This window comes from Leptopilina boulardi, unplaced genomic scaffold, assembly GCF_019393585.1.
Source record: "Leptopilina boulardi isolate dan_hultmark-lab unplaced genomic scaffold, ZJU_Lbou_2.1 LbouV2_223, whole genome shotgun sequence".
Classification (NCBI taxonomy): Eukaryota; Metazoa; Arthropoda; class Insecta; order Hymenoptera; family Figitidae; genus Leptopilina; species Leptopilina boulardi.
This window is the reverse complement of record NW_026137778.1, coordinates 963,866-977,625: the sequence shown is the minus strand read 5'-3', so window position 1 is coordinate 977,625 and position 13,760 is coordinate 963,866. Positions and strand designations below refer to the sequence as shown.

Below are 13,760 nucleotides of genomic sequence, written 5' to 3'. Positions count from 1 at the left end.
CGAATACATTCAATCAATATGTGCACCTCTTTGATTGTGAGTATATATGGTATTCCATTATACCTATCTCGAGTACAAAGAGGCCTAGTTTATAATGCAAGATCATCGACAATGCCCGTAGCCTGTTCTTCGATCATCCACCGACAATGTATGGAGGAAGCCCTTGAAAACGTTATGGTTGATAAAGAAAAGTACTGCCTAGTGGAAAAATAGCAGATACTCGATATCCTTACCGTTAGGTCTCTTTTCTAATTCGCGTCGTAGATCAAAGATTCTTATATAGGCGACGAGAATTGATAAAAGGTAGAAAAAAAATGTTATTAGTAACAAAGAATGGATGAAACTATTGTGAGCGGGTGTACTTTTTCTTTAATATTTGGTAGACATTTGCGAGTATATAGAGGGGCATATGTATAACGGTATATTAAAATTATTTGATAGATATATGTATTATATATTGAAACCTTATCTGGATCTGGTACTGTGTATTATATCCCTAACAATTTCCGCTACAAAACTTTTTTTAATATTCATTAATTTCTTATATTGTGTATTACAAAAATGCTAAATATAAATTTAAAAAATAATAATTTAAAATAAAACTGTAAATGTCTGTTACATTTATAACGTTAGTTGAGTACAAAATAGTCAATATATTCAATGTGTTTCGTTATTGAGCAACATTTTTTCGTTTAAAGAACCGTGGGTCCTGTTACCGGTTTCGACAGATTACAGTTATCTGTGACCGCTGCAATGTCAATGACCTCTGGTGTGTGTGTGTGTGTGTGCTGCCTCGTATATATATACGAAATGGATGGGTAATCAAATAAATGTATATATAATAACAACTGTAAAACTTATTGTAAATGAATCACTAAGAATTAAATAAAATGTATAATATTGACGTAAGATTTGGTAACTTGTGTTTTTTTTAATTTGGGAAATGTATTACATAATAGAAGGTCTTTTTTACCTTTTTTTTTGTTATTTTCATTAAATATATTTTAAAAGATAAAAATCTACGTGTTAAGAGAAAACTATACAAATTATTGCGCACATAAAACATGATATATTAAGAAAGAGGAAAAGTGAAATTATATATTTAAATACAACAATGAGCATCAGAGAAGAAAGACTCATCATACACATGTACAAGTGCAAGCCGTACATCCGAGTCAATAAACGTCAACAAAACTGTTTTACTTTAAGGCTGAACTAATCGCTGTCGTAAGCTATTATCAGTATGAACCTAATCTCAGCCTGATTCTTAAATGTAATACAAAAATGTTTTATAACACCATTTACAGGTTTTAGTTACATAGGTCGACATATTAAAAAAATTAGGAATTTAAAAAACACGCCTTTACGAAATTCGGAAGGATTCATTTTTTGAAAAAAGACCGAAAAACAATTTTATCACTTTTTTTGAGAATAATAAAATAATTATTTATATATTTGTTTATGCACAAATATCTTTAATGCTCTCGAAACTAGGACGAAATTAGAAAAATAAGCAACAATATACTTAATAAGTACTGTTTCCTCTTAAGGAACAAACATTTACTTTTCTTTTCTGTCCATTGAAATTCTAATACACCAAAAAAAAGTTTTTGTTGTTCCAAATAAAATCTCTTCTTTCACTTCATTTATTTTATTCAGAATTATTTCGATTCAAATAAAACCTTTTTGATACAAATAGGATTTTTTTATAATAACTTTTTTTTATAAACAATGCGAAAACTCAAAGAAAAAAAATTTTTTTAAAAAATAAAATCTATTTTCTAAATGCACATTTGCAATGTTCACTAAAATATTTTTTACAAGCCAATTTAAAAATGAATATTACACTGAAAAAAAATGTATTTGATTCGGTTACTTGGCTATTATCAAATAAATATTTATTTATATAAAATAAATTTTTATTTGTATGAAATGAATTTTCATTTGTATCATATATTTATTATTTGAGTCAATTAAAACTTATTTATTTTAAATACAGAAATTATTGATTACAGTTTATTTTGATTCGAATAAAAATTATTTGGTTTAAATAAATATTTATTTGATAATAACAAGATAACGAATTATTCGAACTAAATAAATTTTTTTCAGTGTACGAAAAAAGCTATTGACATTTTCAATGACGTTATTCAGTTAACTAATTTTTTAATATAAAAGTTTAATTCCTTTTTCATTCAACAGATTTGTTACAATTTCACAACTAAAAAAATGTCTTGTCAGAGTAACTGGAATTCTGCTCAGTCTAACCAGAATAAAATTGTTATAAATACACCCTAACTACTGTTTTTGGTTAGAAATATTAGAAAATTTGGTTATAAATTCTGGTTACATTTCTGGTTAATTTACACAGAATTTCTTGTTAAACAAATCGTAATTTTTCTAGTAAAAATACTTTTGATTATTTATTCACAAATTTTGTTTAAAAAATAACCAAAAAATTGTGTTAATACAAAAAAATGTTATATTTGGTTGAAACAAAATTTTTCTCTGAGTGTACCAGAAGGGTACGTAATAAATGGTCTACATGGACTTACGTCGGGGGGTGGGGGATAGAAGATAATCTTACGTAAGATTTTGCCAATTATTTTCCATTTGTATTGTAATTAATTTTTTAATTACATTAATATTGTTAAAAACTCGCGTAAGAAGGGGCAGGGGGGGGTCCGAAAAATCTTATGTATCCTTACATGGGGGTAGGGGGGTCAAAATTAGCCAAAATCGTCCTTATGTAATTAATGAATGGCCCCTTATGTCACAAAAAAAGTATAAAAACGTAGTAAAAAAGTTACTGCTCTTTAGAATAGATTATTATTGTTTATTATTAATATTATTATTATTACTTCTTATTATTATAATTAAATATTATTTTGATGAGATGTTTATTGATGAAATTTTGTTGTGCATGTAATTTGTATTTTTCGTTAAGTTGATACAACTGGAAGAAACATGGTGCGGACCGCGAATCGAGAGTTTCTCGCTTTCACAGATTGTGCAATGCTTCGCGCAACTACAGTCGATTTTTGGTGACGAGAATTTAAATTGGATCTCAAGTCACCATGCTAACAGTTCTTTCGAGTTTATTGTACCGTTTGAAATGTTGCCCATGTGGAATACGAAAATTTTATTTACTACATAGCTTGAGGATTCAAATCTTCCATTCGCTTGTGTGGGAAAAATATAATTACAACATATTCTATGCTCTTTCTTTAAAAGTACATAATATAAACAAAATTGTCCGGTGAGAAACGAATGACAAAAAAAAAAATTATAACTTATTACGTAAATTCAAACAAAATATCACTTTTACTTCATTCATTTTTATCTACAGTTATTAAAAATGGTTTTTAATTTTTAAGAATTAAAAAAAAAATTATTAGAATAAATAAATAATTAAATAAAAATAAAAAGCTTTGAACAATTTAATGAATTACTTGATAATAAAAATTATTATTTAAAAGTATTATTTGAAATTATTATTTGTTGCGAAGATAGTAATTTTCTTTGACAAAAGTATTGTGTGTAGATTTTTAATGGAAAGAACCAATAACACTGTAGCACCTGAACTCTTAACTGCATGAGGCAGAGCACACACGTTCTAGATGAGAGAGAGTATATTTAGTTGAGCTGGACTTATGCCAAACTCATCAACGAAAATGAAATCTAGGTCTGAGACCTCTTCCTAAACTGCATGAATCTTTCATTTGATACCTGCATAACGCCTATATAATATTTTTATCATTTTTGCCTGGACCTATTATAATAAAGATTTTTCATGTAAATTTTTAGCTTCAAATCGTATAGACGAAATGTCAATTTTCTTTTTATCACATTTGAAATAAATATAAGTGAGATTTTTCATACATCTCATAAATATAGAATTGCAATTTATCCTAGTCTGACAAAGATTTTAAAAATTGTCCATCTTTCGTCACTTTTTTACTCTTTCTATACAGCGATTATCTCGCTGAAAAAAGTCATATATCTTAGTCTGTAAAGACACTCGCTTATTTACGCAACAAGTTTTTCTATTATACATCAGTATTTACCTTCAAAAAAATTATGCGTATGGGATATTTTCTATTCTTGAATATATATATTTATTTATTAGAAGAACGCGCTTCTTTTTCTGATATTTTACATTTACAAATTCATTGTAGTATCTAGTTTATTGCACATAGAAACACACTCGGTATAGTATAACTGAATGGTTCGCGAATTTGTAGTATAAGCGTAATGAAACAATGCAATTTCGTATAGATACAAGTGTTTGTATTATACACCAACAGTTATCTACGAGAGAGCGTTTCCTTTCTTAAGAAAGCCTTATGTTAATTCTTGAAAGACAAAGCCTTTGAATTTTACTGTTGTTTCGTTTCATTCATTTGAGTCTTACACCTCTTAAGTTTTTCTTTCGCTTACATGATCTGATCGAAATCATCCTGCTTGGTTTGTAAATTCTGTATACCTTCGACAAACTTGAATATGTAATAACAATTACGAAATTTAACTGTTTTTTAGATAATTTTTAGCAAATTCAGAATTTATAAAAAAATATTAATACTAAACATTAATTCATTTAATGAAAATATTCTTAAAACTGCGCAAAAACAAAATTGGCATAACTATTTATAAAAAATTTGACAAGTGTCGCAGATAGGAATGAAATTTTTTTTTTTTGAAGATCGTGTAAGGGATAAGTATCATATATGACTCTCGTTGGCAAAATAAAGTTTAAAAATGTTACGTCGAGGCAGTTCATTTTCACAAATTGCGTAAGCCCACGCAGTCTGACACCAGAGCAAAAAATGGCCGTCTTTCGTACCGGAAACGAAACGGTCTTTAAGAGTCGAGCCGCGGGCATAGAAAGTGACTAACATGACAGATAAACTCTTTCGCTGAGTTTATGCTGCAGGCGATGCTTCAGGGTTATCAGTATTATGCAACTAATACATGCCAAATTTATACATGTAAAAGAAAGCAGTAAGAATTGATAAGAATGGAACAATTTAGATCTATAGACAATATTAAATGACGGTTAAGAAAGCTGTATGAGATATATATATATACAGTATAAAGAAATTGCTCTTCTTTTGGATTCAAGCAAAATTATATTGTGAGCAGATGTTTCTGTATGAGTTTTATTAAAAAATATACGAAATCCTCTATACTGTTTTTTTTCATTTTATATAATCAAATATTTATGGAAAGCAATAATAAAAATGTTCACTAAATCTGTTGAATTTAAACGAATCTACAAGAAATGTCTATATTTGTACAACTTAAATAGTTATGTAAACTTTATCATTGAAATTATTTTACATTTTCTCATATATATGAAAAAAGTTAATAGTCTTAAATTTTACTATATATAATATATAGAAGCAAATCTAATATAACTCTGTATTCTAGACTGCAAATCTATAATGCAAATATGATTACTGTAAAAGAAATTGGTAAAATTATAACCAAAGAATAGTTTGCAAAGAGAACGGGTCTTTTAACAGAAAATTTTTAGTAACAATTTATTGTATTGTACAACCGGTGATTGGCATTTTCTATAATTAAACGGCTTTTGCCAAAACTAGGTTTGGCTTATTTTTTGTCCATTGCCTCTTTTTGACTATTGAGCCTCTATATTTCCGTATATATTGCAAATTTGCTTCACTTACAATTTATGAAATTTAATATAAATTTTTCTAACAGTGCAAAAATGTTAGCCGCAGTAGATTTAAAAGTTTAATGTAATCAATAATTGTCAAATGTTCAATACATCCTAAGAATTTGTGTCTATATTCCCCCACAAAGCACATAATATTTCCTAAATATTTTTGAAATATTTCAATGAAAAGTTGTTGAAATATTGTTGCAAACAGGAAAATGTCTGCCGTTGAGAAAATATTGCAAAGTACACTCTAAATCTGAATCAGTGAATTCACTGATCTCAATTCAGTGGACGAGTTTTCTTTCATTCACCAGTAAAATTTCACTGAGAATCAGTAAAAACCACTGATTGTCAATGAAATTCCATTGATTCATCAAAGAAAGCTCGTCCAGTGAATTGAAATCAGTGAAATATTCACTGATTCAGATTTAGAGTGTAATTTTCTGAAATATTGCACTCCTGCAATATTTAAGAAATATTTCACGTAAAGTTAAAATTTTTTCAAAATATGAAATCAATCGGTATTTTCTAACATGTTCAACACCCCAGAATTCTAAAAAAATTAAAAACTACTGCGCAGCTGTAATGGCCATAGAAACATGAGATTGACCAGTGCGCATCATATTTAAATTGAAAATTTCCATAATATTTCAATGAAATATTTCCTTAACTATAGCATCAATATTTCCTCAAAGGCGGACATTTTCCTGTTTACAACAATATTTCAAGAACTTTTCATTGGAATATTTTTAATCTTTTAGTGAAATAATTCAAAAATATTTAGAAAATATTATGTGCTGTGTGGGCCATAATTAAAATAATAATAACTGAGATAATTGAAAACTTGCATCAAAGTGGGATTTTTTCACAGAAAATTAAAAGGCATTAAAATAAGCTGCAACGCTTCTTATTTTAATCCAATTTTGCTTATTTTAATCCATTTTGGTATTAAAATAAACAAAATTGGATTAAAATAAGAAGCGTTGCAGCTTATTTTAATGCCTTTTAATTTTCTGTGTTAGAATTAAATTATAACTAAGAAGTTGGTTGATTTTCTAAAGTTTTAAATTTAATTAAAAATTTACAAAAGGATTGCCAATTTCTAACGTTTAAAATTATTATATAGCAAAACAGTAACAATAGAATTTATTTCTAATCTTACCTTGTTTAGGTTCAACAATATTAATTTTTTAAAGCAAAGTCGTCATCAACTCACCTGAAACAGAAAAATTATTATTTAATATTAGTTATTTAATATTAATTAAAATATTTTTAGTTCATTACATTTATCATTCATTTTTATAATTTTCTTTTACGTAGATTAAGGAGAAGTTTTTAGAATCCTTTATTTTAGTGAATATATTTAGGAACTAATGTAATATTTTTGACAACATATTTTTTTTATTTGATGATATTTGATTTTTATTGGCAATTACGTATAAAATAAATCAATATTAATATTTTTTTGAAGATACATAATCTTGTTGCAAATCATAATATTTAACAATCAGAAACTACCGAATTTTTTTCGTTCTCCAGTAAAGATTTGCGTTAAAAATATTTCCACATTTTTGGTGGGATTAAAATACGTAGAAAAAAACTTAAAAATTACAAAATTTATCATAAAATTCCTTAACTGGGATAAAAAAATCATAGACTTATAAAAATGTTTTAATTGATACTGTTAAAAGTAAACTGCAAACATAGGTTATATCATACCTCCAAAACAGTCGGAATCGATTTAAGTGAAATAAAATAGAATGACCCATCGTCTCTTTGTACTAATTATTGTATAAGTGCTTATACATTAATTTAGTTTAAAATACTAGTTTGAGTGACACAAACATTTTTTAATTCCAAATAATCGTTTACTTGACTATGAAATACTTACTTCAATCAAATAATTTTTACTAAAAACAATAAACCTGAAATGAATAAACTATTCTAACCAATAATTTTTGTATTAAAAAAAAATATTATTAAATCGAATGAGTTAATTAAAATACTAGTTATTTGATGCAATTAAAAAGTTATTTGGTAATAGACAATCAAATTTTGTCAGTATATAATGATTATATTATTATAAATATTAGTGTTACCAATATTTGATTATTATTATTGTATGAAAAAACGACGAGAGCTGAATGAAAAAGTCGATAAAAGAGAATTTACCATTGCCATGGATAAATAAGGATTCTTCTCGTACTCAGACGGTGAATTATTTCTTTCAGTGTCAGTTTGTGCGACATCTGTTTATTTCATCAAGAACTACTAATGACAGTCGGTCTTTGAGCCATAATATTATTATTATTATTATTATGTATATAAAAATACATAATACCAGACATGCCAGACATGTAAACAGTATTTCAAAAAAATAATATTTTTAAGTCAAATTTTTTTAAAAAATGTTAAATATTATTTGTTTTAATATTGACATTCCAAGTATTATTACATACAATGATATAACAACATTCATTCAGATGGTTTATTCGAATACTATTTACTCTTTTCAACGACCAGTATTTGTTATACGGGGGCATTAATAATTTTTTGTTAAGTTGAAAAATTAAAACTGAATATCAAAAGACTATTTTCCAGTTTAATTTAATAAATTTCAGACAAAAAACCTTAATTTTCTAAAAAACAACTTTTTTTTATAAAAATCGAGTCTACAAAGGACTCATTAATTTTACATTCATTAATGATAAAATTTTTTTATTACTACTCTTTTGTATAATTATATAATAATTATTCTAATAATAATTATTAGAATAATTATATAATTGTAGTTATTATTTTTTCTAGGTTTTATTAGAATTATTACATGGTAAAGAATATGTAATATATCATATTTTGTCATTTATCGATTTTTGGAATTACGGAAAAAATAAAAGTCAAAAAATTTTAGGAAAAATAAAAAAAAATACTTTGAGAAACATAACGGTATATAATGGCATATATTAACAAAAGAATTGTGTAACAGCTATGTATATATCCATATATATATACGTATATGCTTCCCGCATGTTATATTAACTTCACAACAAAAGAAAATATCTTTTTTTTTTAACTCGAAGCAGTGGACGCATATCAGGCACATGCAAATGATTCTTCAGTCATCTTTTGCAAATAAAGAAGTAGAGAGGAACTTTTTTTTTTTTTGAATAAATAAAAAAAGACGGAAATTGAAATAAGCAGGCGTACGAAAAAGAGCGCAAAACAGGATATATTCCCACAGGACATATGCTTTTACAGAGATTCATTCTCGGTACAAGAAAAAAAGAAACCATCGCGTGCGCGCATGAAATGAACCACAACTTTAACAAATACAGAAAAAAATGGACACTGTAAATATTTATTTAAAAAAAAAATATTAATAAAAAACGAATGACAAATTAAAAAAAATTTTATTCCAAATTAATGAGTTATAGCAAATTTATTATTATTATTATTATTATTAGTAAAAATAAAAATTGATATCAAATTATGTAAGTATATTTATATATATATATGACCTAATTGTAAAGATAGAAAATTTGACAAATGAGTTGGTATTAGAGTAATATCATTAAAGTTCGTCGTTAAAGCGCGAAAACTATGTTTGTGAACGAAAACAGTTGTCGAGCCTCCATGAACATTCACTGTTCTCCCGGTACCGCTAACTGCGGTCCGTTATTTGACCGAGAGCCCTTCCTACGAGTTCGAAGTGAAAAAAGCATTTCTATAAACCTCCCTTTTTAACTGTTAAAAACAATTTTGCTTCTTTAAAAAATTTTCACGATTATGTAACTAATTATCAACTTTTTATTAGTATACATTAGAAAATAATAAATATTGACACAACAATATTATTGTCACATGATGTTTTAAAATAGTGAAAGTATAACGAATAAATATATATGTATTCAGAGAAATTTTTTATTTAAACAAAAAAAATTTTTTTTTTCAAATTAAATAAAAATATATATTATTTCTTACTGAAAATAACTATTTATTTCTTTTCAATAAAAATTTTTATTAGCAGAAATAAAATTTTTGTATGAACTAAATGTTTATTTTAATTAAATTACATTAATTTAAATTAAATAAAAATATTGTTAAAATTAAAATATTGTTAATTAAAAATTTTGTTGTCATCAATTACAATTTATAAATTAACTAAAATGTCTAAATACGGTTTTTTAGAGTCAAATATGTATATTTCTTTAAAATTCCCTAGTTTCGAACATTATACACCCAGAGAAAAGATTTCTTTGATTTAAACAAACCAGTTTCTTTGACTTGTTTTCTTTCATTTAAAATAAAAATTTCTTTGAAACAAAAGAAGCTTCTTAGTTTCAAAGAAAATTTCTTTGATTTAAAAAAATTTCCTTTGAATGAAAGAAATTCGTACATTAAATCGAAGAAATTATAACATTGATATAGGGTCAAAGAAACATTTATTTGCTCTCTAAATCTGAATTAGTAAAAAAGTTTACTAATTTGAATTAGTGACTCACTTCTTGCTTCTCAATTAGTAAAATTTTACTAATTATTAGTAACTTTTTCTAAAAATTAGTAACTGTTACTAACAATTAGTAAAATTTTACTAATTCTAAAGCAAGAAGTGAGTCACTAATTTAAATTAGTAAACATTTTTACTAATTCAGATTTAGAGAGTGAATTAAATTAAAAATTTCTTTGAAACGAAGATAATTTTTTTTTAATCAAAGATAATTTGTCAAAGAAATTGATTTCTTTGAATCAAAGAAATCTTTTTTCTCGGTGTAGTTCCTTTTTAGGGGATAAATAAATTAAAGTGTTTTACAATCATTCATAATTAATTTAGAGAGCATATAAAAAGATTTCAAAAAGGATTTATATTCAAAAAATTGAAGAGAAAAATAATTAATCAGTTCCGATGTATATTTTAAGGTTATGTTTAAATTTTAGAAAATAATTTAAGAGAGTTTGAAAAATTTCTTGCTTCTTTACTGAGAAATTAATGTTTGTGAACTAGTTAAATAACTATTTATTTCTTTTTTTTTAATAAAAATTTTGTTTGTCAGAAATAAAATTTTTGCATGAACTAAATAATATTTGTTTCAAAGAAATAAATATTTATTTGGCACAAATAAAATTTTCGCATGAATCCACTAGGATTTGAAACAAATATAAATATTAATACTAACATGAATAAAAATGTAATTTAGTAAAATAAAAATTAGCAATATTTTAAAAAAATCATGTTTTGATGAGGCAAATGCGTGAAATGAAATGCACGTCAGATAAGAATAGCTTGTTCAGATTATTACTACAGTTAAAACTGTAAAGTACGAGTGCGCATATTTGTTGTAATTTCAATTAAAAAAAAATAATAATAATAAGCGAATATTTTAAGTTCGACTTATAGATACCTGTTCCTGTAATTGGCGGAGATGTAAGTTGAGAACTGCTAATATCTGGAGGCTGCTGTGTTGTTTGTGTTTGTTGCTGGGTTTGAGGTGGTTGCTGCTGTTGTTGTTGTGGTTGCGGTTGCTGAGGACTATTCGCAGCAACAACAGAGCCAGGGCTTCCTGCACTTTCTGCCATTGTTTTGTTCAACAATATTCAATTTTTCTTGTTTTGTTTTTTGTTTGTTTTTTTTTTTAATTCACTAACACCACGGAAAACATTTTCTTCACATTAATTATCCTACGATTCTATTATTCTTTCACGTTCAGTGAAAAAGTTAAATTATTACATTAGCGTTCATTTCATGGAAAAAAATTGCTGCGTTTTCATTTTTGTATTTTCTAAAGAAGACTTTTTTTTTTAATTAGGTGTGCTTGTTGTCAGTCAGTTTACTATATAGGTTTAATATAATTTAAATATATTTATATATACGAGTTACTAATGTATTTATGGAATTTTTCTAGAATCACTATTTCAATAACTTGTTACAATATGTTGCTACGAGATTAGTACTGTTGGATTAAATATATATTATATGAATTGAACTAATTAATTTGCTAATTTCTCTATAATAGAGATTAAATGTTATACTTCTAAAGAATTTTCGTACCGTTAATATATACAGATTTTATGAATATATCGTGTACTATTTATGCCGTTTAATATATTGTTGATTTTTGTAAAAAGACTGCTAGGCGACATGAACGTTAAAGCCATGCTGTATGTGGCTGCAGTCAGTCTTCTTCTTTTTGCAGTTCTTTGCATGGCATTACTAATATTTTTTTTTAGTGATATTATTTTGTTTTTATATTGAGCTTCCTAGTTGATTTTTCGTTATCTATAAGTAAAAAAAAAATCATCAGGTAAATAATTAGTCTCTATGCTGATTTTAGTTGAAGAAAGGAAGTTGCTTTTGGTATTAAGGTGTTTTAATAATAATCGAAGCTGTATCGAGGACTAATTAGAAGTGAAATAGATGAAAAATTTTACTCTTATTTATATATGGATTAGAGTGATAAATTTACGTAAATTCTAGCGCGCATGTTGCAAAGTGAGTACTCGACCTTAGCTGTGCACGAACGCCTGAAGCAGTATAGGGTGTAATGCTGAGTGGGTCAGTGGGGCTAGTCTATCGTGACACTGAATGCAGCTAAAGTCAGTACCCCCATGAAAAGTTTTCCAAACAAACTTTTTGATTATGACTGGCTCTCCTTAATTAACTTTCATTTTATCGTATTTATTGTTAGGTAATTAAAACTTTAGGTTAAAAATACTGAAGAAAATATGTATTGAAAAAAAACTAGAAAGTAAAAAATGGTTATGGTTATAAAATTCATAATTAGAATTCATAACAGAAAAATGAAATTAAAGAATGCATGGGAAATATTTTCTCTCTAAAATGGGTATTATAGTAAATTCCTGTAAAAGGATTTTAATACCAAAGTATGAATTAACATTGATAATAAGAAAATTGCCGTGATGATATGTTTTAAGTCATAAGTTTGATTTTATAGAAAATTACCGTTCACTGTCGAGGGTGAAGCGCTTATGCGTTTCGCGCACACTTGCGCCACTTTCATGGAGCAAGGTCATTTCTTGAGATAATTTACAAGAATATATATGGGACATTATGTGGACGTTAAGTATAAGAAGCAAATAATATGAATGAAGTACTACATATATTGTGAATTGCGGAAAGAAGAACCTCTGTTTACCAATCGATTATTAGCCCTGAGAAAAGGATCAGGAAATGGCAATTTTTCCCTTTGAAATTAATTTTTAAAATTGAGTAACCCTAAATTGTTTATTGTTAAAGCAACTTCGATTCTTGTAAGTATTGTTATTTATTCTCACCATTTTGTCATCCAGTGTTAACAAAGAAAGCAGGTGAACTTTTGCTGGTTCGGGCGAAACACGATAACTCCGAACGTCTAGTCGATCACTCGATGCTTAACGAAAGCTCGCGAATGGAATTTAGGTTTAGAAAATGTAATAACTTATCGGAATTCTTTGAAATGTTATTAAACTCTGTCAAGTGATGACTTGATTTATTTTCTAAGGAGATAAACGTAGATTCGACGGAACTGACGTTTAGTTTCGGTGATGCACTTATGGGAAGCATTGGTAGACTTCGGACAAGCGCCATCAGATGGCAGCTCGAAAAAGCTCACGTTGTGCCACCCCAAAGCCAGGCCATTTTACACTCGTCACCACCCTCGCCATGCTTTATCGAACCTTCCACTTCTCTAAACCCACCCTACTATTTTTCCCACTTTTACCAATGATTCTTCTTACTCTTAATTCCACTATTTTATTTCAGATGCATTTCTATATTGAATTCCCCAACTTTCAATTCTTAATTAAATTCACCCCTTGTAGTTAACATTTTCCTCAATATTATACTTTTCAAAATTTTAGTAATATAAGCAAAGAGGAATTAACAGTAGGGTAGATTCAATTTTTATTTACTCGATTGTTTACAATTACATCATTTTAAAAATTATTTAGAGAATGTAATTTTGAACCGCATTGCATTTTTGGAGATTATGAGAAATTTCATGCGACAGTTTTAATGGAATATTAATAAATAAACATCGTAATGAGACTAAGTATATTTATTTTGATTTTGAATTATATTTTG

General features: G+C 26.8%; 1 protein-coding gene across 4 annotated transcripts in view; it reads right to left on the bottom strand.

The window, feature by feature from the left end:
- Positions 1 to 13,760, bottom strand: part of LOC127279754 (probable nuclear hormone receptor HR3) — an 87,864-nt gene that overhangs the window by 62,410 nt on the left and 11,694 nt on the right. The window contains exons 1-2 of one of the 4 annotated variants that reach the window (XM_051302282.1): positions 12,974 to 13,287; positions 11,083 to 11,957 (exon numbers count right to left, since the gene is read on the bottom strand). The exons of 1 other annotated variant lie outside the window; for it this stretch is intronic. In XM_051302282.1, coding sequence (XP_051158239.1) covers positions 11,083 to 11,257 — 175 coding nt within the window. In that variant the 5' untranslated portion in view covers positions 11,258 to 11,957; positions 12,974 to 13,287. Of the gene's footprint in view, positions 1 to 11,082; positions 11,958 to 12,973; positions 13,288 to 13,760 lie in introns of those variants that run through there. 2 more of the 4 variants (XM_051302290.1, XM_051302283.1) reach the window with 2 other exon arrangements.